General features: G+C 39.8%; 1 protein-coding gene and 1 pseudogene across 1 annotated transcript; both read right to left on the bottom strand.

The window, feature by feature from the left end:
• Positions 1-1,557: 1,557 nt before the first annotated feature.
• On the bottom strand, positions 1,558-3,155 carry LOC123396747 (annotated as a pseudogene).
• Positions 3,156-4,394: 1,239 nt separating this feature from the next.
• Positions 4,395-5,062, bottom strand: LOC123396746 (COP9 signalosome complex subunit 5-like). Its single transcript, XM_045091590.1, has 2 exons — positions 4,797-5,062; positions 4,395-4,461 (listed from the first exon to the last, which is right to left on the bottom strand). Exons 1-2 carry the CDS (start codon positions 5,060-5,062, stop codon positions 4,395-4,397), a joined length of 333 nt encoding a protein of 110 aa, XP_044947525.1.
• Between the last annotated feature and the right edge of the window lie 20,174 nt (positions 5,063-25,236).

Here is a 25,236-nt window from a genome sequence, read left to right as displayed (position 1 = left end):
TAGTATAGATCCTGGTGCGCCATCAGTATAGCTTATGGTGCGCCATTAGTATGCCTCCAGGGCCATATTTACCCATATGCTCTGGCTTACTAATGGCGCACTAGTGTGCTGAGTGATGCGCCACTAGTGTGCTGAGTGATGCGCCACTAGTATGAATATTAGGTATTTATTTTATTTTTTTGACATTTGCACAAATTACAAAATATATTATTGCACAAAATATAGATAGCACAACATATAAACAACAGATTTATCGAATACAATAGAAGATTAGTCTCCGAATACAATTCATCATATTAGTCTCCGAATTTAAAATACCGAACAAAGTTAGAACATTACAAGTCTCGAGGCCGCGAGTAGCGAGTTTGTCTTCACATTACAAGTTGATATCGACCATCTAAACTACCATCACATAGAAGAGAGCTGCGGTCATCACGATGAGCATAATCGCGATGAAACTGGTCTTCATCCGGTTCCTCCAACGCTCCCTCCTCTCTCCCGCTAGATAGCGCGCATATCTAACCTCTGCCTCCGCCCTTGTGGTGTACCCTTTGTAACTTCTACCGCTGAAACGGTGAACCTGTCTCCGACACTCCTCCCAGTCGTCGTAGACTCCGGGAACCTTACCTATGTACACGACATACGACGGCATCTCTATGCACTAGCCAAACAAAACGTTAGTACCAATTCACAGAGACATACAAGTTCATTAAAGTTTAATATTACAACTATAACAACACGATTCATGGTCCTACTAATAAATAGGATCGATTACATATAAGTTGAACGACTGTCCAAACCAAAGAGACATACAAGTTCATTAAAGTTTAATATTACAACATGAATTAGTAGCGATTCACGGGAACGTGGATGAAACCGCCGCATTTTTTGTTGTTGCCAGGAGCTATCAACACACCAATTTTTACCTTCTGACTCCCAAGGATTTGCTTAGTGGTGCAATCTAACAAATAAGAATTAAATTTGTTGCTAAGAGGCAAGTTCTAATATCTCTCTAGGAGCATTGTGAGCACCTATATTTTGCACTACTTAAACCTCTAGCAACTTATTTTTCTTCAACAAATTTTCCCATGGAAAAAAAATCAAAATGATACAGTGTAACTTGAACAACTTAAAAGATATAAGGTTTGCTGTTTGGCCATGGAAATAACAACAACCAGATGAAGGGCACCAAAGCAATGGTACACATTATACAAGGTATTTTTTATACAAATGAGAGGTAATGCTCGACAATGTCTTCAAAGCAACACAGGTTATACGTTATTCTATTCAATCGTGCCCTCGATGCTGCGGTGGCGAAATCAATGATGAAGCAGAGTGATAGTGCAGGCTTCCAACTATTGGCCATCCAGCGCTGCGAGGAGTAGCTAGGGTGTTTGCGTTACTTGTTTATGATCTCAGCACTAGCGGCTCAACTCATGTATCTATTTTCCTTATCCACTTAATTAAAAAAAGGTGCAAGCGCTTGCTTGAGAGTAGCCTATAAAAAAAGTGTGTCCTCATGGATAAACAGATAGGCTTTTAACCATCCAATAAATTTTATACAGAATTCTTCATACTGCTAATGTCAAACTAAACAGTATTACATGTTAGAAGTTAAATTTGGTGCTTACCTCTTCGGATACACTTTCAGTATTATATTTCTCATCCCAGTACTACGAGCATATCCTGTAAAGTTGGTGGACACTCAACACCTACATAACGGCAAACAGAAATGGGTGTTTAGCTACTCTTCTTCTGGATGATCCATTGCAGCCTCCCTATGCCGCGTTGGGTTTGGGGGGTGGGGGGTCTTACTGGGCACAGATCACTCATTATTTCATCATATGATACCCTAAACTTTTTGAAAATGACCTGCATCACAACACAAAGATGGCCAGACCTACCTAAAAGGGACAAATTTTTTGTAAAAATCAGTAAACAGCACAACGGCAGTCTTCGACAACAAACATAAACACAACTTAACTTTTACCGGTGTGCAATTCAAAATCGATTGAAATGCTCCACTATTTTTTATACTTAAATAAGTAATGAATGTTTTTAAGCTAATGATGAGAATCCATGCCGACATACACACACAGTACATACTGAAGTTTGTAGTTACATACCAGGAAACCAACAGCCTGGCTTATGTGCTTAAGTTCATCCCATGCAGATCCTGCATACTGTTTGTATTTCATGGTTAGGCACAAGGTAAATAAAGTGAAGATATTAGTACTGGTGTTACATTATAGTTACTATTGAGTTCTTTTATTAAGCAAAACAATACAAACTATGCAGTTTGGGCCCTGGTGTGATTCTGATAGAATGTAGAATTTTCTAGTTAAAAAAACACTTACTGAGAATGAAGTTATTAGACTGGAATGTTGGTTGCAAGCATCTAGTAATCATGGTATAAAGTGCATATCTTCAGAAAGAATAGCAAAATTGCATATATATTTACCTCTGGCTTGGATTGCGTGCACCATGCCTCTAGTTCTTCCAGCCCTTGTTTCACATATTCTCCATTGCTGAAAGAACACCACTCTCGCCGTACAAGAAGACTGATATAGTAACATCAGAAAAGGGAGAATTAGGAGCTGGACAAGTTGAAGGCATGCCAGGAAAGTCCAGACACGATAGAAGTTACCTATTGAAGAGTTGAGCATTGATGAATGCAAAAATCTGTGTAAATATCTTCCGAGAAAAAATTGTTGGGACCTGAAATTTCAGCATTATGGCCAGAAGTCAGAACAGAAAACGATGCAGCCAAATGCAATGCTGGTTTGAAGGTTTAAACTTACACAATTTTCTTGCAAGATTTTCAAGAGATCGTTCAAATTGTTGACTATCGCTTTCCAATACCTATCTAGGTCTGTTATCAAACCAGCCTTTGCACTTCTTGGCGCCTTTGAGTATCAATGTGTATACAGGAATGAGCGTGAGACCAGCAGCAACAACTTATTGCCATGCAGGTGCAGAACTAGCATGAAATCTTAACACAAATTATATTATAGCCTAATCATCAACCAATAGAAATTCATCAAGGTACAAAGGTACTCGTGATTAAATAATTGTCTAATTTCCTCTCATCAAGTTTGCAAAAGGGTTCAAGTGTTGTACCGAGTTACCAATTGAGAGGAACTACCCAAAAACATGCAAGTGTGGGGCAAAGTTAACTTGGGATTCCCATGGGAGGTTGCTGAGATGTCTCATGCTTATTCTAAAACTTCTATTAATCCAGCAAGAATCTTCTAAAGTATGAAATGATAATTAACCTGAGGACTCGTGATAGATGGGGTAACCTGAATAACATGTGAGATACTTCTCTCTTCACATTGTCACGGATCATTCCATATAAACCTTCCACAAAGGCTGTAAGTTGTTGCTTGAAAAGGAATGCAGGATACTTGCCCTCAACTTGGCACACAAGGTCCATATCAACAGTAATGCTTGAAGCACGGAATACCTGTGGATCATATAATGCCAAGGTATTAAGAAATGAGTCAAGATAACCTCGTCTAGCCTATCGTACAATTTTGACAAAATACAATTGCTAGAACTCAGAGAACCCTTGTTAATCATTTTGTTAAAAAAAGTTACAACCACTTTGTTAAAATAAAGGATGATTATTCGTTCTCTTTCCTTTTTTTGTTTCTCGTTCTCTCTTTTGGCTTTTCTGGTTCTCCTTATGCGTGTTCAAGAAAAGAAAAGGATATATATACATATAACGTACCATCCTCCCAAGGAAAGACGTCTGAGTCGTCGTTCTTTTCAGTGGTGTTGTTACACCTGAGCCAGCAGGTTTCAGACTCTTTTGTATTATAATCAACAATGATGATGCATTTGATAGCCAGTATGCAAGATCGGCATTGCTGTCTTGTTTCTGTAATACAAATTGTGGAAATTAAAAAAGGGCAACAATATACATTGAATACACCTGAGATAATCACGCTATGATGGGACATAATTAGTAAATCGTAGAATGAAAACGAGCACAAGAATTATTTAACGCTTGAACACTAGCAAGACCTGCATGGTTCAACTAAATATGTGAATAAGCCAGTCAAAAATATTAGTTTTTTCCGCCACGGAAGTTCTCCAATGAAGAAGACATTTGTATATGGTTATTGCAGCAACTGGTTTTCCGTCGCTAAATCCAATGTTTTCATTAACCCAGTTAATCAGTGCTTCAACACTCTCCTGCAAGGAAAAGGTGGAGCCATAATTTAATTTGTTTTCTAATGACTTGACTAACTGCTTTAATCACTGAATATTGGCCCAAATAAGTACTTGGTGTCTCTCAATTAAGGATCTCCTGCCGAATTCCATAGGCGTGGGTGACTGTAGGGATGATTATATTAGATTCAATCATCAAAAATAAATCTAAAGAGTTATTAACAAGCAATATAAGATGTTCCAAACCTGTTGTTCGTCTCCAGGTACGCTGCTGCTACCCAAATTCTGCACAGTTGCAAACACTCAGCAGCATAATAAGAATACAAAATAAGTTCTGTCAGCGTGACAAACAATAAAGGTATACCCAATAAAAAAGTTTCAGCTAAGCACATCTACAAAAAAAGAAGTTTCACCAAAGCAGAGTAGTACGAGGCGCACCACTAATTAACACATGATTGAGTGCATCTATGTAACTAATCTTTGTGCCATTAGAAATGCACTAATTTTGTTTCTGAAATGATAGTCTATTCAGAGCAGCATTGCAACATCTGGTCAGATCGGGAGATCCAATGATAAATAGGGACGGTGTTGGCAGAAGGATTTGGGGGCGAGCGTTGTACCTGCCCTGCATGAGGCCCATGATCTCGATGGTGCCACCGGCGCGAGCGTGGACGACCATCTTGAGGAGCGCGAGGGCGGAGATCCTAGCACGGCGGAAGTGGTGCGGGTCGGTGGCCGAGGGCTTCTCCTGGTGGGCCCGCGCGTTGGTCGCCTCGTCGTAGCGGTAGATCGCGTCCATGGCGTCCGGGTCGGAGGCGGCCGCCGGGATGTTGTTCTCCAGCTCCCACGTCTGCCGTGCCACCGCCGACAACGAGGTGGGCTCCATCGCGCTGTCTACGCCGGGCGGGCGGGCGGGCGGCAGGCAAAACCCTAGCTAGGAGCGGAAGGGGAGGATGACGAAGGGGCAGATGGTGATGCGGGTGGGGAGGCAGGGTGGGAGGTCGAGCCCTGGCAGAGGACGCAGCAGCGAGGTCGAGCGGGGGCGAGAGCTGAGATCCGTGGGCGTCAGCGGTCGGCTAGGCTCCTCGCGGCGCCGCGCGGCGGGGCAGGGGAGGAGGCGATGGGTGATTGGCTCATGGCGCACCAGCTGGTGGTGCGCCATTAGTAGTTTTGCAAAAAAATAAATTATAGTAGTGGCGCACCACCTACATATGCGCCATTAGTAAACCTGGTTACTAATGGCGCACCTCCTCTGGTGCGCCATTAGTAGTTTTGCAAAAAAAAAAATAGTAGTGGCGCACCACCAACAGATGCGCCATTAGTAACACTCGTTACTAATGGCACACCAGCTGTGGTGCGCCATTAGTAGTTTGCAAAAAAAACCAATTTTTTTATAGTAGTGGCGCGCTACTAACAGATGCGCCATTAGTAACCCTGGTTACTAATGGCGCACCAGCTGCTGGTGCGCCATTAGTAGTATTGCAAAAAAAAAAATAAAAAAAAATATAGTAGTGGCGCACCGAGTGTGTGGTGCGCCATTAGTGTCCATCACACTAATGGCACACCTCACATGGTGCGCCACTACTATATAGTAGTGGCGCACTGCTTGTGTGGTGCGCCATTAGTATCTATATCATCTATAGCCCTTTTCCTAGTAGTGTCACCGCATAAGTGCAAACCATGAACACCTTGGTGTCAACTGAGGTCATTGGATCGTATTTCTAATACGCTTCAGCATTTTCAAGCTCACTCAACATATGAGCGTGAACCATGGATATGGCATATGGATGGAATAGAATATGGTGGTAGGGATCAAAAGGAGTCAAAGTGGAAAGAAAGTCTCACATGAACAAGGCAAACAAATGGCTATGTATATGCCCATCAATCGATACCGATGTGAGGAGTAGGGACTGACATGCAACGGACGCACTACCACTATAAGTATATGAAATCTCAACAGAAACTAAGTGGGTGTGCATCGAAGTCGCTTGCTCTTGAAGAGCGCGGACATTTGAGGAAGATCATCGTGGAAATATACAAGCCAAGTTCTATAATGAAAAATTCCCACTAGCATATGAAAATGATTTCTCATGCGGCTCTCTATATGAAGAACATGGTGCTCCCTATAAGAACAAGTGTGGAAAAGGATCGTAGCAGTGCCCCTTCTCTCTTTTTCTTTTTTTCTTTTTTATCTTTTTTTTCTTCCTCTTTTTTTTTCATTTTTTATTTTTCGTCTGGAGTCTCATCCTTACTTGTGGGGGAATCATAGTCTCCATCATCCGTTCCTCACTCAGACACTGCTCTAGTAATGATATGAACATGACACTTTTATTTACTTACAACTTGATATGAAAAACTACTATACAAGATGACTCTATATGAATGCCTCTAGAAGTGTATCACACCGTGTAATGATCTAGCATAACATGTAGGTAATGATGAATAGTGGCTTTTCCGCAAATACTATGTGAGCTACAGGATCATGCAAAGCAATATGATGATGAAAGCACAAGTCATGTGACGGAATGGTGGAAGTTGCATGGCAATATATCTCAGAATGGTATGGGAATGCCATGATAGGTATGTATGGTGACTGTTTTGAGGAAGATATAGGGTGGCTTATGTGTGATAGAGTGTATCATATCACGGTGTTTGGATGCACCCGTGAAGGATCCTCGAGGTGAGAATGGGCAATGCATGGTACCGAACAGACTAGGAAATATAAAAAGGTTAGAGTGAGCACATCCATGGATTCACATTAGTCATAAGGAACTCATACTTATTACAGAGCTTATTATCTCTCTCTAAGCAAAGTACTACCGCATAACCCTAGGGATAAGGTTGGTAGGTGTTAACTATCGCGTGCCTCCGACCCAATGAGCACATAGGATTTCATTCAGACATTAGAACGCTCAAACATCATCATCATGCCATAACCAATACTTAGATGAGTAATTAATAGCATGATTTAATGCCTATATTTATAATAACAAACAATCATGTATTCATGTCTTTTCATATTACTACATTAATATAATTAACCCACAGTTCTCTTTTAGCGAGCTACATGAAAGTTTTTTTATTATATCGTCCTTGAATACCCATCCTTTTTGGACTAGTCTCATGACCCGTGTATATTGCCAGTACTATTCTTTATTCTCTCAAAAATATTTAAGTGAAGCATGAGAGTACAATTATTTCTATAAAATCTACACGCCACCATGCTCTAAAAGATATATGTGAACCACTAGAGCAACTGCCTAGATCAAAAGTTATAAGTGAAGCACAGAGAGTATTCTAGCAAATTATGATGAACATGTCTCTCTCTCAAATAGGTGTGTCAAGAAAACATTTATTGTGGAAAAATAAAATAAAATCAAACTATAATACATGACACTCCAAGAAAAACACATATCATGTGATGAATAAAAATATAGCTCCAAGTGACCTACTTATAGAATGGAGATGAAAGAGGGGGTACGTTCCGGGGCCTCCCCAAACTTAGAGGCTTGGGTATTCCTTGAATATTACCTTGGGTTCCTTGGGGTTCCCTAAGCTTAGGGTATTTCTTCTCCTTATTCCTTCATGCATTGTTGTGTAACCCAAAACTTGAAAACTTCAACACACAAAACTGAACAAAAACCTCGTGAGATCCATTAGTATAATAGGAAAATCTTAAACTTTAGGTACTGTTATAAATCGATTCATATTTAATTATTGCATAAGATACTGTATTCTAACTTATCCATGACTTATACCCCCGATATAATCCATAACATCATCAAAACAAGCAAACTATGCAAGCAAAAAATAGAATGTACCGAAACATAATAGTCTCTAGTGATCAGCACTAAAACCATGATTCCATAAATCCAAAAATTCTGAAAAATTAGTTAAACCTAGGAAATTTGTATATCAATTATGTTAAGAAAATTCAAATTAAAAATACATTCTAGTAAAATCAGAGAATGTTTGCACTGGACATAAAAGTTTTTGTTTTTGCACACGATCGATTCTACTATCATCCAAATCATCCCAAACGCTTTACTTGGCACAAACACTAATTAAAACATAAAAATGCAATCACTATAGTATCTATAATCATGCCAACACAATAAAATAGAAAGTAGAACAAAAATAATTAAGATAATTATTGGGTTGCCTCCCAACAAGCGCTATCATTTTATGCCCTTAGCTAGGCATAACACATAGTATCAAGTGTTGTCATCCCCCTTATCCAGCTCCTCAATCATACAACCATGCTTCCTACGAAAAAATATTGTAGGATTTACGATAGGTTCCTTTGTCATGTTGTGAAATTGGGGTGCACGTTAATCATTTTAAGATCTTCGTTTCTTTTACTAGCCGTGACACTTGTATGCTTAAGAACATACATAACTTTGTGATTGTTATTGGGAGGAGTCCTAGCATTCGTTTTAGTGGAGGTAAAAGTGGAAACCATTTTATTAATGAATTCCTCCATTTTATCAATTCTAGCAAGACCTTGCTCCATCGCCTCATTAATTATCGTATCATTCTCTTTTAGTGTTTTCAAAGTAATCCCTACCTTTGATCCAAATTGAGTAATATGGTTACCAATCTTTTTATGTACATCCTCATTGTGTTCTATGGTAGGCATTTTATTTTTAATAATTTCTTGAATTTGCATAACATGCTCCAAAGTCAATATTGTTTCATTAATAGTAATAGGTGGTAATCCTAGTAAATTTTCATGGCATTGAAAGCATCCAAAGTACGACTCGTTACGAAATTACCACTAGTATAATAGTATCAAGCACAAATCTATACCAAGTAGTAATACTCACATAGAAATTGCGAAGCAAAATGTTGGTGGATTGCCTACGAGTTGATCTATTTTGAGCATCACAAATCCTATACCAGGCATATTTTCAACTTTCTCCTCTCCTTTGTTTAAAATTAAGCACCTCATTCTCGGGAGTGCACAGAACAAGAGAAGAACTAGCCACACTAACAAGCAAGCAAGTAAACTAGCAAAGTTAAATATTTTTATGTTTTTGATATTTTTAGGCAAAATAATATAAAGGAAAAAAAAGTTGAACAAGTGAATGATAATTTGTGTGAAGGCACTGATACGTCTCCAACGTATTTATAACTTCTGATTGTGACATGCTACTATATTATCATTCTTGGATACTTTATATGCATTTATATGTAGTTTTATATAATTTTCGGGAACTAACCTATTAACCGAGTGCCTAGTCCTCGTCATTGTTTTCTGCGTGTTTTTGGCATTTCAAGAAATAAGTACCAAACAAAGTCCAAATGCCACGGAACTTTTTAATAATTTTTTGTCCACAAAAATAAGACTTTGAAGCTTCACAAGGAGTCCGGAAGCCGCATGAGGCAGTGCCAAAGAAATAGGGCATGCCCTAAGGGGCTAGGTGTGCTTTGATGCCTTGGGGACACCGCCTAGTCCTCTTGACCTAAATCTACCTCTATAAATTCTCTAAAATAGCAAAAACATAAGAGAGCCACACAAAATACTTTTTCCGCCATTGCAAGTCTTTGTTCCGCCATGATCCCATCTGGAGCCCTGGTTCGGAGCCGTGCCGGAGGGGGGAGATCATGGAGGGCCTCTACATCAACTTTGGTGCTCCCATGATGTTACGTGAGTAGTCCACCACAGACATTTGAGTCCATATCTAGTACCCAACGGCTATATCTCTCTATGATCTTCAATACAAAGTTCACCGCGATTCCCGCAGTGATCTATTCGATGTAATGTTGTTTGCGTGTGTCTGCTGGGGTGCGATGAATTGTGGGTTTATGATTAGATTATTCATGAACATTAACTAAGTCTTTTCTTAATTATTTTGTGCATGATTATTATAGCTTCATATTTTCTCTGATCTGTCGATTTGGTTTGGCCAACTAAATTGATTTATCTTTAGTGGGAGTGGTGCGTTGGGAGGGGTTCAATCTAGTGGTGCTCAATCCCACTGACATAAGGGGGCATGAAAGGTATTTGTATTGTTGCCATTAAGGGGACATGAAATGTATCTACTTTTCCAAATACTTTTGCTCTGGTTTTTCCCTCTAATTTGCATGATTTGAATGGGACTAACTCGGGCTGATGTTGTTTTCAAGAGAAATATCGTCGTGTTGTTTTTGTGAAAAAATAAAAGTTCTCGAAATCACAGAAAAATTACTGTGAACTATTTCTAGAATACATGAGGAACTATGGAATGAAGAAGTACGAGAGGGGGCAGCATGTGGGCCACAAGCCATCAGGGCGCACCCACCCCCACCCCCTGGCGCGTCGTCATAGCTTGTGGGGTCGACGTGGCTTCCTCAACCCTAATTCCAGTCATATAAATTTACATCTTGGGAGAAAAAACTCAGAGGGAAGATATCATCGAATTTTATGAGATGGAGCCGCCGACACCTCCCATTATTCCTTGGGGGGCTGATTTGGAGTTTGTTTGGAGCTCTAGAGAGGGGGATTTGTTGTCGTCGTCATTACCAACCCTTCTCCATCAACAATTCCATGATGCTCACCACCAAGTGTGAGTAATTCCTTTGTAGGCTTGCTGGACAGTGATGGCTTTTAGATGAGATTGATCATGTAATCGAGTTAAGTTGATAGGGCTTGATCCCTAGTATCCATTATGTTCTAAGATTGACGTTGCTATGACATTGTTATGCTTACTACTTGTCACTAGGGCCCAAGTGCCACGATTTAAGATCTGAACCTATTATGTTTTCTTAAAATATGAAAGTGTTTAGATCCTATCTTGCAAGTTGTATGCACCTATTACATGTTATAATCCGCGTCCCCAAGGTGACAATGATTGTGATTCTTTTTGTTGATTGTTTTGGTACGAGTTAATGTATTCACCATGTGTTAATGCTTTGTTTAGGTTCTCTATTAAAAGCAAACCTTAATATCCTTAGTTTCCATTAGGACCACGCTGCCATGGGAGGGTAGGGCAAAAGATGTCGTACAAGTTCTGATCAGAGGGATGTATGACTATATACGGAATACATGCCTACATTATATTGATGATTTGGTGCCAGTTCTGTGTCGCTCTAGTGTGTAATTGTTACATGATGAATGTAATCCATATCTATCCATCACTGATCCATCTGCCTACACTTTACATATACTGAATCTTGCTAAGTTATTACTGCCACTCCTATTGTCACAAGTGCTACAAAATTATTGTTATCGTTGTTACTGTTACTACTATTACTTGTTGTGTTACTAAATCTTCGTGCAGACAGATATCCCAGGTGTGGTTGAATTGACCACTCGACTGCTAACTCCGATAAATATTATTTCGCACCCCTTGTGTCAAATCAATAAATCAGGGTGAAATACTATGCGCGAAGACTATTGCGATCCCCTACACTTGTAGGTTACAAAGAGCTTTTTCTGGCGCCGTTGCCAGGGAGCATAGCTATATTTATTGTCTTAACTTGAGGATGTCCAATTGCTACTATGAGGAATCTGAAAGATACTCGAACCAAGATCGCCCCCCTCGCACGAGAGGAGGTAAGGAACTGCCATCTAGTTGTGCTTTTGATTCACCTAGTGTTTTGAATCAGCTTATTACACCACTTCTTGTTTCTCGTTCTGACACACCACATGAACTTGATGATGCTACTTATAAAATTAACGATGATACTACTGCTATATTTGGTGAAACTGAAACTGTGCCACTGTATGAATTACTTCATGCCCATATTCCTAAAGCTAGGGAACATGAAGAGATGCTGAAATTGATGAAGATTTTGAATCACCTATTACACCTCGCTCTCCCAATAGATATGAATTGCCTTACGTACCTGAGGGCTATGTTATGGATGGAGAAGTAGCTAGGGAATTTCCTCCTTGTGAAAATAGAGATGACTTGAAGAAACTACTATGAAAACTGAAAGAAAAATCTATGATGGAGAAAATGAAATATGATCCTAAATTTGCTACCATTCCTATATTTGTTATTGATACGGATTATGAATTCTCTGTACACCTTGAGTTAATCCCTATAGTAGAATTTGATCCTTTCCATGGTTATGAAACTAAAACTATTGAATGATATTGCTGCTTTGTTTACTCATGAGGAAAAGATGCATTACTATTATATCCTTAAGGTTTTTGCCTTTCTCGCTAAAAGGTGAGGATAAAGAGTGCACTAGAAGAATCTGCTTCTTTGCCATCCGCAATAGTGGGCGACAAAGGACCACTCCACGGGCGACAAAGACTTTTGCCGTCCGTCGGCGGGTGGAAAAAAATTCGGCACTGAAAGTCACGGTGAAGGATTTCTTTGTCGTCTGCTCGCCAGCAGTGGGCGGCAAATGTCTTTACCATTAGTATATCTTGGCCAGCAGACAGGAAAGGTGCTAGATGGCATATTATAGCTATCAGCTCCGTTAGGTGGCTAACGGAGCCTTTGCCGTCTGCCAGCTCGCGAAAGCCTTTGCCGTCTGCCAGCTGACGTCACAACTAGCTCCGCCAACCAGTTGCCTTCCATGTCCTTTGTCGTCTGCCTGGGTGCCTCTTTGCCGTCTTCCTGAGTGCCCCTTTTGCCATTTGCCTAAGCGCACCTTTGCCGTCTCCCTGGCTCTAGCTGACGGCAAACTGACCATATGGGTCACACCTGCTGCTCCCAGGTTGCAGAGGTAGCTGCGACGTGGCAACTTTGCAATCCGCTGGCAGACGGCAAAGGCCTTTGCCATCGTCTGACAGACGACAAAATGCATGTATTGCCACTTTTTTGTTTTTTCCAGTTATTTCTCTGTATTTTCAGAATACTTCTATGATATATATAATTTCAAAGATCACATGTAGTTTCAAACATCATAGAAGAAGCATAGGCCATGTATCCAACATCATCATGAAAATATTGAGCAAGACAACAAATAGGCTAGCTTCACATTGTTCATCCATATATACACATAGTTTCAAACATCACACTGTTCATCCATACAAATCGAAACAAAAAGAAAATAATAGCAGCCCATCAATGCCAGCTTCCATGAACTGAATCAAATCTGCAAAATGAGAATAAGAAAGTTAGAAGAAGAAGAAGAAGACTAGAATAATAATAGGAAGAAGAAGAAAGAGAAGGAAAATAATAAGAAGAAAGAAACACAAACCTCATTCTTCTTCTTATGTTCTTTCTTTTTCTTCTCTTTCCTCTTCTATTCTTTCTTTTTCTTTTTATGCCATTTTTGAGCTTGTTATGTCATTTTGGAGGAAAGTAAGCTAAGTATATGACATTTATGAGCTAACCAAGGTTATTATGCCATTTTATACCTAACTAAGCTAATTATGTCATTTTATTGGAAAAAGCTAAGTATATGACATTTATGAGCTAACCAAGGTTATTATGCCATTTCTCACCTAACTAAGCTAATTATGTCATTTTGGAGGAAGATAAGCTAAGTATATGACATTTATGAGCTAACCAAGGTTCTTATGACATTTCCCTGCATTTCCAGAATACTTCTATGCTATATATATTTTCAAACATCATCTATAGTTTCAAACATCATAGAAAAAGCATAGGCCATGTATCAAACATCACCCTGAAAATATTGAGCAAGACAACAAATAGGCTAGCTTCACATTGTTCATCCATATATACCCATAGTTTCAAACATCACACTGTTCATCCATACAAATCAAAACAAAAAGAACACAGTAGCAGCCCATCAATGATAGCTTCCATGAAGTGAATAAAATATGCAAAATGAGAATAAGAAATTAGAAGAAGAAGAAGACTAGAAGAAGAAGATGAAGACTAGAAGAAGAAGCAGAAGAAGAAGAACGAAAAGGAAAATAAGAAGAAGAAAGAAAGAAGAAGCTCATTCTTCTTCTTATATTCTTTATTTTTCTCCTCTTTCTTCTTCTATTCTTTATTTTTCTTTTTATGCCATTTTTGAGCTTATTATGTCATTTTGGAGGAAAATATGCTAAGTATATGACATTTATGAGCTAACCAAGGTTATTATGCCATTTGTGACCTAACTAAGCTAATTATATCATAAATGAACTAAATAAGCTAATTATGTCATTTTGGAGGATAATTAGCTAAATATGTATTTCTTGGGGAAAATAAGATAAGTATGTGGCATAACAGGGAAAAGTAAGATAAGTATGCATTTTAAGCAGAACACTAGAGAAAACTTACCGTCGTCCTCACGACGGATGTGAATCACCGAGGTTTCTCGGGGCGGTTTGACCTAGAGAAGGTTGCCCTGGAGAAGGGTTGTGCAATCCGGCTCGGGAGTTATTCTACACCAAAGATCATTTGCAATGTCTAGTTAGCATGATGACACTCAAATTTTAATACTAGTAACTAATGACCATTCAAATGAAACTCATTGTTCCAACCACAGAAATGCTTGGCATCGGCGGAGGGGTCTCACCGTTCTTTTCGCACATAGACCCGACATTTAATTTTTAATAGTCAGTCATATTAGTTAGTAATGAAACGGACATTACATGCATGATTTGGCTAATATGAAAAAGCAACTTACCACAAGGAGCTCGTACATGGCCCGGTTAGCCACCTCATTCCGTTCCCTCCCTCCCTAACAACCGAGCCGTCTTCTCCTCAGCGGCCCAAGCCATCTCCTCCACCACCTGGTCCCTCTCCTGTAGAAGCTCCCGAAGAGCATCCTGGTTGTCGTTCTCTCTCTCTCTCTGAATAGCAGCGTGCAACACCACTTCTCGTTAGCATTGTAATCATCGATGGCCACACACACAATGTAATGGACGAAAGTTTTCTAAGTCCGTATAACTAGCCTCGATGGCGAGATCGACTAACCGTGGACGAGGCCTTATCTCAGGACATGAGCTTGTTTGGCGCACCTTGATCTCCGGGAGAGTGAGAGGACAACATATCAGCCCATCTCAAATGGCTATCGAGCCATGGGGCCTCCCACCACTAGCTATCATCACCAACTCTGGATCCAAAATTCCTGGCTCGGGTTAAAGTCCTCCCATTTCCTCGCCTTCCCCACCTCCTTGTAACTCATGAGCTTGTGGTGGGAGGATATGTTGGTTAACTTCTCTGGATGATCGATCTCAGACTCAGAGAATGCCCTGTCCTTCTTGTAGGAGGTAGTATGGGCCATGGCATAGAGGTCGTACACCTCTGGCACCTCCAGGTTATTGAGATGCGCCTAAAAGAGAAGAACAAAGTATGAGTAAAGGGCTCAAGCTAGCATGGAGATTGAATTGCATGAATCATGAAGCAAACCACATACCCAATTCCACCCGAACTGAAATAAGTCGATGCTGCCTTGATGGTGTGGCACACTGATACATCTCCAATGTATCTACTTCTCCAAACTCCTTTGCCCCATTTTGGACTATAATTTGCATGATTTGAATGGAACAAACCCTGACTGACGCTGTTTTCAGCAGAATTGCCTTGGTGTATTTTTGTGCAGAAATAAAAGTTCTCGGATTGACCTGGAAATTTACGAAGAAGGTTTTTGGAATTAATAAAAAATATTGGCGAAAGAATCAGCCGGAGAGGGCCACCACCTTACCACAAGCGTGCAGGGTGCGACCACCCCTAGGGCACGCTCCGTGGCTTGTGGGGCCCCTGTGGCTCCACCCACCTCGTTTCCACACCTATATATTCCTATCCAGGGAGAAAAAAAATCAGAGAGGAGATTTCATCGCGTTTTACGATACGGAGCCGCCGTCACCTCCTGTTCTTCCTCGGGAGGGCAGATCTGGAGTCTGATTTGGGCTCCGGAGAGGGGAAATTGACGCCGTCGTCATCACTAACCATCTTTCATCACCAATTTCTTGATTCTATCCATCGTTCGTGAGTAATTCCATCGTAGGCTTGCTAGACGGTGATGGGTTGGATGAGATCTATCATGTAATCGAGTTAGTTTTGTTAGGGTTTGATCCCTAGTATCCATTATGTTCTGAGATTGATGTTGCTATTACTTTGCTATGCTTAATGCTTGTCACTAGGGCCCGAGTGCCATGGTTTCAGATCTGAACCTATTATGTTTTCATGAATATATATGTGTTCTTGATCCTATCTTGCAAGTTATAGACACCTATTACGAGTTATGATCCGCATCCCCCAGGGTGACAATAATTGGGATTCTTTCCGGTGATTACCGTAGTTTTAGGAGTTCATGTATTCACTAAGTGCTAGTGCTTTGGTACGGTTCTCTATTAAAAGGAGGCCTTAATATTCCTTAGTTTCCATTAGGAGCCCGCTGCCACGGGAGGGTAGGACAAAAGATGTCATGCAAGTTCTTTTCCATAAGCACATATGACTATATGTGGAATACATGGCTACATTACATTGATGAATTGGAGGTAGTTCTGTATCACCCTATGTTATGATTGTTGCGTGATGAATGCCATCCGATATAATTATCCATCACTAATCCATTGCCTTTGATCTTTCCACATATTGGTCTTTGATAAGTTACTTTTTTGTTGCTATTATTACAATCACTACAAAACTGCTACTATCACGTTTGCCACCGTTACCGTTACTTCCATACTACTTTGCTACTAAATACTTTTCTACAAATATTAAGTCTTTCGCGTGTGGTTGAATTGACAACTCAGCTGCTAATACTCGAGAATATTCTTTGGCTCCCCTTGAGTCGAATTAATAAATTTGGGTTGAATACTCTACCCTCGAAAACTGTTGCGATCCCCTATACATGTGGGTTATCAAGACCTTTTTCTGGCGCCGTTGCTGGGGAGCATAGGTTTATTCTCTGAGTTACTTCGAATTTATATCTGTTGATCACAATGAAGAATCTGAAAGATGCTAAAACCAAGATCCACCCCTCAAGTACGAGGGCAGGTAAGGACCTGCCATCTAGCTCTGCACTTGATTCGCCGTTTGTTATGAGTAAATTTGCAACACCACCACGTGCTACCTAATCTGATATGTCGCGAGTAATTGATGATGCTACTTCTGCTATGCATGATGCTTATGATGATACTTTTCTTGATACTATTGTGCCACTTGGTGAATTTCTTGAAGAACAAATTCCTAGAGTGAATGTTGAAACTGATGATATTGTTGAACCTGATGAAACTGAACACTATGATTAACCTGCTAGACCTAGCTCTCCTACATATGAATATCCTAATATACCTAAGGGTTATGTTATGGAAGGAGAGAGAAGTAGCTAGGTACCTTATTGCTTGTAAGGATAGAGATGATCTTAAGAAATTGCTATGCAAGTGGAAGGAAAAATATTTGAATGCTAGAATGCAATATGATCCCAAGTTTTCTACTTCACCTATCTGTGTTACTCATAAGGATTATGAATTCTCTGTCGATTCTAAGTTAATTACTTTGGTAGAATCCGATCCTTTCCATGGTTATGAATCGGAAACTGTTGTGGCACACCTTACTAAATTGAATGATATAGCCACCCTATTTACTCATGAGGAAAAAAATTGTTACTAATATATTCTTAAGCTGTTTTCGTTCTCATTAAAGGGTGATGCTAAGATATGGTTTAATTCTCTTGCTCCTGGTTGTGCGCGTAGTCCCGAGGATGTGATTTACTACTTCTCTAAAAAATATTTTCTGAACCGTAAGAAACAAGCTGCTTTGCAGGAAATATTTAACTTTGTGCAAATTGAAGAAGAGAGACTCCCACAAGCTTGGGGGAGCCTTCTCTAGTTACTTAATGCTTTGCCTGATCACCCTCTCAAGAAAAATGAAATACTTGATATCTTTTATAATGGACTAACCGATGCTTCTAGGGACCACCTAGATAGTTGGGGTCACTGTGTTTTCAGGGAACGAACTGTTGAACAAGCTGAACTACTATTTAATAATATATTGAGCAATGATAGTGATTAGACTATTCCCGAACCACCTCGAAAATCAACTCCGAAGAAAAGAGGTATTCTATTCCTTACTACCGAAGATATGCTAGAGGCAAAGAAATCTATGAAAGAAAAAGGTATTAAAGCTGAAGATGTTAAGAATCTACCACCTCTTGAAGAAATACATGGTCTTGATAACCCGACACAAGTAGTAGAGGTAAATTATCTTCGTAGATTTGATGAAGGTGACATTCCTTATAATAAGTATGCTAGCCAGTGCTTGGATGAATTTGATAACTTTGTTGTTAAACAAGAAAATTTCAATGCTAATGTTAATAGACAATCGAAGCATAATGTTTACATGCTTGATCGCTTGAGTGATTATATGAGTAGAACTATCAATGACCTTAGACTTATTAGTAAACATGCTTCCATGGTAACTACTCAAGTAGAACAGGTACTTAAGGCACAAAATGATTTGCTCAATGAGATGATTAGCAAGAATAATGATCATTCTGTTAGAGTTGTCACTAGAGGTGGTAGAATGACTCAGGAACCTTTGTATCCTGAGGGCCATCCTAAGAGAGTTGAGCAAGATTCTCAGAGAGTTAATATTGACGTACCCGGTACTTCTAATAAAAAGAAAAATAATGATGATAGGACTTTGGATGCTGCTAGTGAACCTGTTATAGAGTCACATGAAAACCCAAATGATATCTCTATCTCTGATGCGGAGACACAATGTGGTAATGAACATGAACCTAGTGATAATATTAATGATGATGTTCATGTCGATGCTCAACCTAGTAATGACAATAAGGTGGAGATTGAACTTGCTATCGATCTTGATAACTCACAACCTAGGAATAAGAGATATGATAAAAGATCTTTTTTTGCTAAGAAGGATGGTAGAGAAAGAGAACCATGGGTTCAGAAACCCATGCCCTTTCCTCCTAAACCATCCAAGAAAAAGGATGATGAGGATTTTGAGCGCTTTGCTGAAATGTTGAGACCTTTTTTTACGTATGCGCTTAACTGATATTCTAAAAATGTCTCCTTATGCTAAGTACATGAAAGATATTGTTACAAATAAAAGAAAGATACCTGAAACTGAGATTTCCATCATGCTTGCTAATTATACTTTTAATGGTGGAATACCAAAGAAACTAGGATATCCCGGAGTACCTACTATATCGTGCTCTATGAAAGGAAATTACGATAGAACTGCTTTATGTGACCTCGGAGCTGGTGTTAGTGTTATCTTGTTCTCTTTATAACGTAAACTTCATTTGAATAAGTTGACACCTACTGAAATCTCTCTGCAAATGGCTGATAAATCAACTCCTTTACCCATCAGTATTTGTGAGGATGTGCGTGTCGTGGTTGCAAATGTTACTATCCTAACGGACTTTGTTATTCTTGATATTCCCGAGGATGATAGTTTGTCGATCATCCTTGGTAGACCCTTTTTGAATACTGCAGTGGTTGTTATTGACTGCAACAAAGGCAATGTCACTTTTCATGTTAATGACAAGCAGCATAAGGAACACTTTCCGAGGAAACAATTTAAGTCCATAGTATCAACTCCATTGAAAAAATTCTAATGTTTACTATTGGAGACTTTGAATTCCCTCTCCCTACTGTCAAGAAGAAATATGATATACTTATTGTTGAGGACGTGCATATCCCCATTAAGGTAATTGATACGTCTCCAACGTATCTATAATTTTTTATGGTTTCATGCTATTATCTTGTCAAACTTTGGATGTTTTGCATGACTTTTATTTATTTTCTGGGACTAACCTATTAACTCAGTGCCAAGTGCCAGTTCCTGTTTTTTCCATGTTTTTGACCCCTTTCAGAGGAGATTTTGAAACGGAGTCCAAACGGAAGAAAATCCCCAAAAAGATTTTTTCTAGAAAAGGATGCTCGTTTGTCTCAATTTGAAACTATAGCTCAAGAGGGCATATTTGTTGGTTATGCAACAAACTCTCATGCTTACTGTGCCCTCGAAAATCCCATTGGAATCAATGAGGAGACATGTAATGTGGAGTTTGATGAAAATAATGGCTCCCAATGGAGCAAGGTGGCCTTTGTGATGTAGGTGATGAAATTCCTCCTCAATCCATAAGAAGAATAGGTGTGGGAAATTTCCTACCCGTCGAGGAATCCCTTGTGGTGGAAGGAGAATAACAATGTTCTATGCAAGTGGAACTATCACCAACACTAGACCCATAAGCTTCCGAAGAACAAAGTGAAGGCCCTCAACTAAGTGAACAAGATCTAGAGCAAGATCAACCATATGATGATGGGGATGTGATACATCTCCAACGTATAATTTTTGATGGTTTCCTGCTATTATCTTGTCAAACTTTGGATGTTTTGCATGCCTTTTATTTATTTTCTGTGACTAACTTATTAACTCAGTGCCAAGTGCCAGTTCCTGTTTTTTCCATGTTTTTGACCCCTTTCAGAGGAGATTTTGAAACGGAGTCCAAACGGAAGAAAATCCCCGAAAATATTTTTTCTGGAACGGAAGAAGATCGAAGAGCTTGGGGGCCAATCCAGAAGAGCCACAGGGGCCCCACAAGCCCCCACCCCGCGGCCAGGAGGGCGCCATGCATGCTTGTGGGCCCCCTGGAGGTCCCCTGACCTAGATCTTGCGCCTATAAATTCCCAAATATTCCCAAAAAAATTAGGGGAGCATCGTAATTACTTTTCCGCCGCCACAAGCTTCTGTCTCTGCAAGATCCCATCTGGGGCACATCCTTGTGCCTTGTCGGAGGGGGGATTCGGACACGGAAGGCTATCCATCAACACCATGACCTCTCCGATGATGCGTGAGTAATTCACCATAGACCTACGGGTCCTTAGCTAGTAACTAGATGGCTTCTTCTCTCTCTTGGATCTTCAATACAAAGTTCTCCATGATCTTCATGGAGCTCTATCCGATGTAATCTTCTTTTGCGGTGCGTTTTTCGAGATCCGATGAATTATGGATTTATGATCAGATTATCTATGAATCTTATTTGAGTTTCTTCTGATCACTCTTATGCATGATTTCATATCCTTGTAATTTCTTCGAGTTGTGGGTTTTGTTTGGCCAACTAGATCTATGATTCTTGCAATGGGAGAAGTGCTTGGTTTTGGGGTTCATACCGTGCGGTGAATTCACCCAGTGACAGAAGGGGTAGCGAGGCACGTATCGTGTTGTTGGCATCAAGGGTAAAAAGATGGGGTTTTCATCATTGGTTTGAGATTATCCCTCTACATCATGTCATCTTGCTTAAAGCGTTACTCTGTTCGTCATGAACTCAATACACTAGATGCATGCTGGATAGTGGTCGATGTGTGGAGTAGTAGTAGTATATGCAGAAAGTATCGGTCTACTTGTCTCGGACATGATGCCTATATGCTAGATCATTGCCTTAGATATCGTCATGACTTTGCGCGGTTCTATCAATTGCTCGACAGTAATTTGTTAACCCACCGTAATACTTGCTATTTTGAGAGAAGCCTCTAGTGAACACTATGGCCCCCAGGGTCTACTCTACACCATATTTTCAGCCTCACACTTTTTACTTCGTTGCACTTTCCGCCTTCATATCTCACTTTTGCAAACAATCTTGAAGGGATTGACAACCCCTTTGAAGCGTTGGGTGCAAGTTTGTTTGTGTTTGCGCAGGTACTCTGGACTTGAGGAGACCCTCCTGCTATATCGATACCTTGGTTCTCAAAGTGAGGGAAATACTTACTCCTCCTATGCTGAATCACCCTTTCCTCTTCAAGTTAAAAACCAACACAAGCCCAATCTCCGTCAACGTGTCAATTTCTGGCGCTGTTGTTTGAGAAGTAGAAGAAGGATTTCTGTCACCGTTGCCGGGGAGGAAGATCAAGTCAAGAACTCATCCAAGTAAGTGTCGCAAACTCATCTCTTGCATTTACTTTGTTTGCTAGTTGCCTCTCGTTTTCCTCTCCCCCACTTCACCAATTTTCCTTTTTCGTTTGCCTTTTTCGTTTGCCTTTTCATTCGCCCTTTTTCTCACCCGCTTTTCGTTTGCTCATGTGCTTGCTTGCTTGCTGAAGTCACCATGAACAAAAACACCAAGCTTTGTGACTTATCGAATACTAATAATAATGATTTTATTAGTACACCGATTGCTCCCGCCACTAGTGCGGAGTCATACGAAATCAATGCCGCTTTGCTGAATCTTGTTATGAAAGAGCAATTCTCTAGTCTTCCTAGTGAAGATGCCGCATCCCATCTCAATACCTTCATTGAGCTTTGCGATATGCGAAAGAAATGAGATGTGGATAATGACGTGATTAAATTGAAGCTTTTTCCTTTCTCGTTGCAAGATCGCGCAAAAACTTGGTTTTCTTTGTTGCCCAAAAATAGTATCGATTCTTGGGATAAGTGCAAAGATGCTTATATATCCAAGTATTTTCCGCCGGCTAAGATCATCTCTCTCCGTAATGATATCATGAATTTCAAGCAACTTGATCACGAGCATGTTGCACAAGCTTGGGAGAGAATAAAATTAATGATTATAAATTATCCCGCTCATGGCTTCAGCCATTGGATGATTATTCAAATCTTTTATGCTGGCTTGAATTTTGCTTCTAGAAATATCTTGGACTCCGCCTCAGGTGGAACGTTCATGGAAATCACGTTAGGAGAAGCCACAAAGCTCTTAGACAACATCATGACGAACTACTCTCAGTGACACACTGAAAGGTCACCTACTAGTAAGAAAGTACACGCTATAGAAGAAATTAACTCGTTGAGTGCTAAGATGTATGCATTAATGAATTTGGTTGCTAGTAGAAGTGCTCCTTTGGATCCTAATGATTTGCATTTGTCTTCTTTGATTGAGAGTAGCAACGCTAGCTTGGACGTAAATTTTGTTGGTAGGAATAACTTTGGCAACAATAACGCTTTTAGAGGAAACTATGTTCCTAGGCCTTTTCCTAGTGACTCCTCTAATAACTTTGTCAACTCCTATAACAATACCCATGGAAATTACAATAGATTACCCTCTGATTTAGAGAGTAATATCGAAGAGTTCATCAACTCTCAAAAGATTTTCAATGCGTCCGTAGAGGAAAAACTACTCAAAATTGACGATTTGGCTAAGAGCGTTGATAGGATTTCTTGTGATGTTGATGCTTTGAAAGTTAGATGTGCTCCTCCCAAAATCAACATGGATGAAACGTTGAAATCTATGCGTGTTTCCATGATTGAGAGCCAAGAAAGAACCACCCAAATTCGTGCTAGACATGTATGGCTTAAAAAGGCATGTTCTCGTGATAAGAATCACGAAGATCTTAAAGTGCTTGGTGTGACTCCCATTGAATATTTGTTTTATTGTATCAAACCAATTGATTATGGGGCTGGATATGAATCCACTTTGGTTGAAAAGTGCCCCAATGATTCGGAGTCCATCTATCTTGATGCCAAAAGCGTTAAAAGTGCAGTAGAAGATGTTAAAACTTTGAGTAGTAATGAAGTTACTACCGTGGATTTCAAGGAATTCAATTATGATAGTTGCTCCTTGATTGAATGCATTTCTTTGATGCAATCCATGTTAAACTCTCCGCACGCTTATGGCCAAACCAAAGACTTTACCGATCATATCGTCGAAGCTCTGATAAAAGCTCTTGAAGAGAAACTTGAATTGGAAGTCTCTATCCCTGGAAAGCTTCATGATGAGTGGGAACCTACCATCAAAATCAAAAACTATGAGTGCAATGCTTTGTGTGATTTGGGTGCTAGTGTTTCTGCGATTCCAAAATCTTTATGTGATATTCCGGGTTTTAATGAGATTGAAGAGTGTTCTCTTAATTTGCATCTTGCTGATTCTACTATCAAGAAACCCATGGGAAGGCTCAATGATGTTCTTATTATTGCAAATAGGAACTATGTACCCGTGGATTTCATTGTGCTTGACATTGATTGCAATCCTACATGCCCTATTATTCTTGGTAGACGTTTCCTAAGGACTATCGGTGCTATCATCGATATGAAGGAAGGGAATATTAGATTTCAAATTCCTTTAAGGAAGGGCATGGAACGCTTTCCTAGAAAGAAAATAAAATTGCCTTATAAATCCATGATGAGAGCCACTTATGGTTTGAGCACCAAAGATGACGATACGTGACTCTGTCGCTACTATGCCTAGCTAAGGGCGTTAAACCATAGCACTTGTTGGGAGGCAACCCAATGAATTTATCTTTTTCTTTCTGTTTTGTTGCATCCACACTTTCATAATTCTGTTGTGATTGTGTTTTTTGTGTTTCTTTTTGAGGTATCAGAAGTATACGAAGTATACAGATTGCAACAGACTCGTCTTGTTTTGACATATTCTGTTTTTGTTGAGTTGGTTGCTTGTTTTGATGAAACTATGGTTAGTATCGGGGGGTACTAGCCATGGAAAAGTGCGAATACAGTAACCCTTCATCAATATAGATGGAATTCAAGTTTGCTACAATACCAAAAGAAGTGTTAGTTTGTTTTCTTGTACTAATGTTATCACAAGTTTCTATTTAAGTTTTGTGTTGTGAAGTTTTCATGTTTTGGGTGACGTTCTCATGGACAAAGAGACAAGGAGTGGAAAGAGCTCAAGCTTGGGGATACCCAAGGCACCCCAAGCCAAATTCAAGGACACCAAAAAGCCTAAGCTTGGGTATGCACCGGGAAGGCATCCCCTCTTTCATCTTCAATCCATCGGTAACATTACTTGGGGCTATATTCTTATTCACCACATGATATGTGTTTTGCTTGGAGCCTCTTGTATCATAGGAGTCTTTTCTTTTTGTTGTGTCACAATCATCCTTGCTGCACACCCTTTCGAGAGAGAGAGACATGCACTCATTGTGATTTTGCTAGAATGCTCATAGTGCTTCACTTATATCTTTTAAGCTAGATACTTTTGCTCTAATGCTTCACTTATATCTTTTGAGCTAGATACTTTTGCTCTAGTGCTTCACTTATATCTTTTGAGCTAGATACTTTTTCTCTTGTGCTTCACTTATATCTTTAGAGCACGATGGTGCGTGAATTGGTAGTTGGCTTATGCTATGAAAGTAGTCCCATGTGCTAGGTACCCAAAGAGGATGCAAAAACCTCCATCTTCATGTGCATTGAGTAGAAAGAGAAGTTTCGATTCCTCTCAATTAGTTTTGAGACACGGATTCAGTAATATTGAGAGTTATGTTAGTAGGGAGTTGTG

The sequence above is a fragment of the Hordeum vulgare genome, chromosome 5H, assembly GCF_904849725.1.
Source record: "Hordeum vulgare subsp. vulgare chromosome 5H, MorexV3_pseudomolecules_assembly, whole genome shotgun sequence".
NCBI lineage: Eukaryota > Viridiplantae > Streptophyta > Magnoliopsida > Poales > Poaceae > Hordeum > Hordeum vulgare.
This window is presented reverse-complemented; position numbering and strand designations above follow the sequence as displayed.